Source organism: Eimeria acervulina, genomic scaffold, assembly GCF_000499425.1.
Source record: "Eimeria acervulina Houghton genomic scaffold, Eah_scaff496, whole genome shotgun sequence".
Classification (NCBI taxonomy): Eukaryota; Apicomplexa; class Conoidasida; order Eucoccidiorida; family Eimeriidae; genus Eimeria; species Eimeria acervulina.
This window is the reverse complement of record NW_013549766.1, coordinates 10,859-16,818: the sequence shown is the minus strand read 5'-3', so window position 1 is coordinate 16,818 and position 5,960 is coordinate 10,859. Positions and strand designations below refer to the sequence as shown.

At 49.5% G+C, this 5,960-nt stretch overlaps 1 protein-coding gene across 1 annotated transcript in view; it reads left to right on the top strand.

Annotated features, from left to right (window-relative positions):
* The window catches only part of EAH_00040580 (hypothetical protein, conserved), a gene marked incomplete at both ends in the record, with an annotated part of 13,450 nt that overhangs the window by 5,672 nt on the left and 1,818 nt on the right, over nucleotides 1-5,960 (top strand). The window contains 6 exons of the mRNA XM_013395268.1: nucleotides 546-675; nucleotides 936-1,020; nucleotides 1,264-1,356; nucleotides 3,269-3,453; nucleotides 4,853-5,352; nucleotides 5,688-5,813. Coding sequence (XP_013250722.1) covers nucleotides 546-675; nucleotides 936-1,020; nucleotides 1,264-1,356; nucleotides 3,269-3,453; nucleotides 4,853-5,352; nucleotides 5,688-5,813 — 1,119 coding nt within the window. The remainder of the gene's footprint in view (nucleotides 1-545; nucleotides 676-935; nucleotides 1,021-1,263; nucleotides 1,357-3,268; nucleotides 3,454-4,852; nucleotides 5,353-5,687; nucleotides 5,814-5,960) is intronic.

The window sequence follows — 5,960 nt, the reverse complement described above, 5'->3', positions numbered from 1 at the left end:
TGCACTCCCGCAGCCCTCCCTCAAATGAGGAAAACCTAATGTAAACCCTAAACCCTAAACCCTAAACCCTAGGTTTCTGCATGTAGAACAGGGGGTTGTAGGTGTATGCGTGAATGCTAGCAGGCCTTAATGCCTGACTGGCTGCAGCAGAGGGGCCTCGGAATCAGCAAACCCTAAACCCTAAACCCTAAACCCTAAACCCTATATCTGTTGCGCTTGCAGTTCGTTTGTTTTTGTTGAAGAAGACGGCAAAGAAACCCCCGTGAAGGTTCCAGAAGGCTGCACCGTCTTAGAGGCGGCTCATTCCAACGGTGTCCCCATAGAAGGTAGCCTCTAAACCCTAAACCCTAAACCCTAAACCCTAAACACTAAACCCTAGAAGCTGAGCCTTTCGAATGTTCTCTCTGTCGGCGTTCTCTTCAGGTTTGCTTAGTAGTAGTGTAGTGCTGCTGGGGTCGCGGGAGACGAAGAGGGTTTGGGACCTACTAGGGTTTAGGGCTTAGGGTTTTAGGGTTTAGGGTTTAGGGTTTGGGGTGTATGTACAGGAGCTTGTGAGGGGCAGTGCTCGTGCTCCACCTGCCACGTCATACTCAGCGAGAAGCTGTACGCGGCCCTGAAAGAACCTTCAGACGAAGAAGATGATATGCTAGACCTCGCGGCTTGCCTCACAGACACGTACACCCCAAACCCTAAACCCTAAACCCTAAGACACTGCGTCTCCCAGCTACACCCTAAACATTTCCCTACTTTGTCTGCAGGGTACACTCGAAACCCTAAACCCTAAACCCTAACCTACTATATCTGCCAGTCTACAGCTTAAACACAAATCCCTACACCCTAGCCTACTTTCTTTGCAGTATGCCTCCTAATCTCCTAAACCCTAAACCCTAAACCCTAACCGTTAGGGTTTGAGGGCTATTTTTTTGTGTGTTCAGGTCGCGGCTAGGGTGCCAGATACGGGTCAATGAGGCTTTTAGCGGCGAGAGGATTCGTCTGCCCCCCATAACGCGAAACTTTTTTGTAGACGGCCACAAGCCGTCCCCCCATTGAGGGTTCAGGGTTAATGGTTTAGGGTTTAGGGTTTAGGGTTTAGGGTTTAATCTCCTGCATCAAACCGCTTCCCCAAGGTGTACGAGAGCACTTGGTAGACAATAGCCACCGATAGGATGTAACAGATAACCAAGGCAATGATTAGATAGGCAACCCAGCTAAGTCCTGCACACCGAAAGCATCTTTTAGGGTTTAGGGTTTAGGGTTTATTAGGGTTTAGGGCTTACCGGTGGGGGCCTGGGGCAGCTGGCTCCCTATCAACTCCACTCCGGTTATGAGTGTTGCGCCCACAGAGCCAGAGGCGAGGTACGTCAGATTCAGTCTTGCTTTTAAGAAGGAGACAAACAGCTTCGCGGAAGGGAGGGTTTAGGGTTTAGGGTTTAGGGTTTACTCCGGCTAAGCGCATATGTATGGGAGCTTACCGGGCTGATGTAGGCGGGTGCGACGTTCTCTGTGGGCGCATTCCATCATAACAAACAGGCTAGCTAGATATAGCTAGCTAGCTAGCTAGCTAGCTAGCTAGCTAGCTGTAGCGTTGGGGTGCTTACCGCGGCCTACGAGTGAAACGACTAAGTGGTTCTTAACAAACATGAGCAGGAGGCCGTCGTGGCAGGGCTTGTTGCCGATTGCCCAGCGTCTGTGTGCGGCTTAAGTTGGAGCAAAGACAGATAACTGGAGATGAAGTGCATGCAGAAGTACCGCAGCAGTTGGCTAGCCATCGCATCTGCTGCTTCTTGAACAGACTGCGTCTCCGTGACGAGGAGGGAAGGCATTACAGCAACTGCAAGCTAAAGAAAAAGGAGAATTTGATCGGCCCGCATTCCACATCTACTTAGAAACATCTATATATATAGTATATGTATAAACTCTTATTTATATATATGTTTATTTTTATTTTTATATGAAGATACCTGAAAATGATGCAGCTTTCCGTCAGCACAAGAATGTGCACGTTCATCACGAACTTTGAGGAGTGCCAATTCAAGTTCTGCTTGTTCTTGAGGGGGGAGTAATTTTTCTGGATCGCAGAACCAGGAGTGTGTTTTGCTACGACATAGATGGTAATATGAACGAAATAAAAGGTATTATGAGCGAAATAAAAGGTATTATGAGCGAAACCTGAAGAAAAAAGAGAAGAAAAAGGAGAAAAGAAATATATAATTACACACCGAGTGGAAAACATGCATCTTTCGGGCTCGCTAAATGGATTCGGAAAAGTGGCTGCGGTGTAGAGCATCGCAGCTTCCCTATGTAGAAATTGTTTGAAAAAAAGGAAAACTATGAAATAATCTGTCTATGAATGGGAGAAAAGTCTATTTTTAATTAATAATAATTTGCAATCGTAAAATGCAGCAAATTTCAACAGATTCTCACTCTTTAGCGCGACCACGAGGGTAGAAACCTTTCAGGTTTCCTGTGTAAGGGGGAAACGGCTCAAATCGAAACGGAGGTCCTTCTTCTTCTTCTCCCATGATCTTAAGTGGGAAGCAGAAAAGAAGTAAAAATAATACATAAAAAGTGAACAAACGTCTCCTCATCACGATGAAAGGAACGAATATAAACCCACAAAAATAGAAATTCAGATTCTATCCGCTTTCCGTGATCGACAGCTTTACGGGTTTCTGAATCAGCATAAACGTTGAAGTGCACATACACCTGAATTTGCAATTAACCCAGGCACCCACCGCGCCCGATCCTCCTCTTTTAATGCGAACTTTCAGCATATCTGAAGGGAAAAAAGAAATTATTTCATTTATTTGAAGCTTTTTCCCTTTAGAAGAGCCCCTCGGCGGATTTCCGGCGCTCTCGTATACTGCCTGCTGGATGGGGGGCGTATTGAATACCCTGAAGGTGAATATGTGCTATAGGCCGAAGTCGACATATTTTCTCAAGTTTCGTTTGTATTTCTTGGCTCTGCTTTGCAAAACATATTTCGTTGTATGATGGACTCTCTTTATCGAGAGTTTCAGTGCATTGGATAGGGGGGTAGTTAAGACCTTCCTCGTACAGCTGTGTGTGAGGAATGCAAGTTATGCCTCGGTCTCTTTCCTTCTAGCTAGCTAGCTAGCTAGCTAGCTAGCTAGCTAGCTAGCCGGCTAGAAGGGGTAAAATGCCAGTTCAGGCTCACAGCCAAAGGCTGCCTTAAACCCTAAACCCTCGCCTTCTAGCCTGCGAAGCTTAGGGTTTAGGGTTTAGGATTTGTGTGGGGGATGTCCAGGAGTTGCTGCTTTTCTCTGTCTCTCCGCTGCAAAAAGAAGGTAACGAGACAGCAGCAACTCCAACCCCTGCAACATCAGAGCCCCCCAAAGGCAGCCAACCCGAAGGGGCTGAGGGGCCCCCATCGGAGTGCAGTGTGGAGTTTGTACCGAAGTGCTGCTGCGCGTTTACTGCGCCTACACCCGAGTGAGCCCCAGTGGATGGGGAGGCCCCCATGCAGCCCCCGTAGGGGCCCCTCTGGGCCCCCCCGCCCTGAAGGTATCCGCCTTGGGGGCCCCCTCCTTGGGGGGCCCCCTCTTGGGGGCCCCCCGAATCCTTACTTTGCTCCCGGGAGAGGCAGGACAAGTAGGGGGGCCCCTCGATGCCCAGGGCCTCCTTGACTTCAGCAGCGAGATCAGGTGTCAGTGCTTGCGGCAGCTGCGACTCCTCTTCTTCTCTCTCGAATACGAGAGGGGGGCCCCCAGGGGCCCCCATGGTTGGGGGGTGAGGGTTCAGGACCTCCTCAATGGGCCCCAGGGGGCCCCCTGTTTGTAGTTGAAATGAAATCGACTTTATGCACAAAAAGATAATACAAATGCGCAACTTAGTGCAGAAAAAGGAGAAGAAATTAGGGAGAAGAGGTGGGTTCAGCAGCATTAGCAGCAGCAGCAGCAGTTGTTGCTGCTAATGCTGCTGCTGCTGCAGTTCATGCTGCTGTTGCCTTTTGGAATTGTGAGGTGTATGCCCTACTGATGAATTTTATTTTTTATTATCAGTGAAGCATTATTTAATTTATTCTTTGTGTGTGGATAGCAGCAAGTAAACAGACGAACAAACTGATGTAGGGGGCCCCCCAACCCTGGGGGCCCCCGTGAGCCGACCCGATCGATGCATGGGGGCCCCCCTACTTTCTTGTTATTTGTTGTTTCTTTTCTTTTTTTGTTTTTAATTTCAATAAAATAAAACAAACAAATGAATATTAATAACACCACCTGCTACAGGGATTCTTGAGGGGCCCGCGAGGCCCCAGTTTGAGGGGCCCCCCTTAACCACCCCTTCTCTTCTGCAGCAGCAGCACCAATAGAAGCAGCAGCAGCAGCAGCAGCAGCATGAGCGACGCAAACCGAAGTGCCTGTACACCCCAGCCTTCAGGTGTACCCACACCCTGGGAGGAAGATTGTCTGGGGCTCAGCTGCCCCCCAAACGCCTTATTGCAAGAGACACTACACAGTATTCTTCTTGAGTTCGTCTGCTGCTGCTGTTGCTGCTGCTGCTGTTGCTGCTGCAGCAGGAGTTGTTGCTCCTGTTGATGTTGTTGCCGTTGCTGCTGCTGCTGCTGCTGCTGCAACAGCAGCTGTTGCTCCTGTTGATTATGTTGTCGTTGCTGCTGCTGCTGCAGTTGCTGCTGCTGCTGGTGCTGCTTTTTGTGCGCTTGCTACTGCTTTTTCTGGTGCTGCTGCTTCTGCTGCTGCAGCAGCTGCTGCTGCTGCATCAAAGCAGCAGGGTTATCGCAGCTTCTGCCCTTCGTTAGCGTTTAGGGTTTAGGGTTTAGTAGGGTTTAGGGTTTAGGGTTTTTCTTTTTTCTTTTTTCTTTTTCTTTGTGCAGCGGCATACCCACTCCTTCTCGTGGTGTAAGTACTTTTTGTCTTTCTGCCGATTCTCCTTCTTCTTTTATTCATCAAGTTTTCATTGGAGACAGAGACAAAATTGTTTACAAGATAGAGGCTTCAGCAGACTTCCCTCCAGGGTGGGGGCCCCTCAACGATGCATACGATGGCCCTGGGGGGCCCCCGCTTGAAGACAGGGTACAGGGGCCCCCAGGTACAGAGTTAAAGGGGGGGCCCCCCAAGGGGGCCCTAAAGTCAGGGGGGGCCCCCGTCCTCCTGTGCCCTGTTTGTGGGGGGCCCCCCGAGGGGGGCCCCTCAAAGGGGGGCCCCTTAGAAGGGGGCCCCCCAGGGGGGGGCGCCTTAGAGCGGGGCCGCTTGGAAGGGGGGCCCCCTGCGGGGGGCCCCTTAGAGGGGGGGCCCCCAGGGGGGGGCCTCTTAGAGGGGGGCCCCTCAAGGGGGGGCCCCCAGGGTGGTCGTTATGTCTCGTGTTTGCAGCGGGGTTTGCAGCCTCTGGTGCGCGTACAGCCGACGCAGCTGCTGATTTATGTTTATTATCCTTTTTGTAGACAAGTGTGGGAGGCTGGAGCAGCAGGTATAACTGAATAATACACTATTAATAACTGAGGGTTTAGGGTTTAGTAGGGTTTAATAGGGTTTAGGGTTTACGCTTTATTATTTATTGCTTATCGTTTGTTTAGGGTTTAGTGTTTGATGTTGTTTTATTATTTGTGGTATATTGTAAATTGTTTCCTGCGTATTATATCACGTTAACTATCTAGGATTTAGGGTTTAGGGTTTAGGGTTTAGGGTTTAGGGTTTAGGGTTTGCGCGCAGAGTTGTTTGCTCACTATATAGCAGACAAGCCTCTGGCTTGCTGCTCTGTCTCCTTTTTAAGCGGGCCTCTGCATGCAGCCGATTTGCTGCTGGAGATTTCTTCTGTCTCCAGAGACCCCGTTATTCGTGAGGCTTCAGATTTCTTCTGTCTCTCTTCTTCATTGTCTCTCTTCTTCGTTGTCTCTCTTCTTCATTGTCTCTCTTCTTCATTGTCTCTTTCTTCTGTCTCTCTTCTTCGTTGTCTCTTTCTTCTGTCTCCTTCTTCTGTCTCTT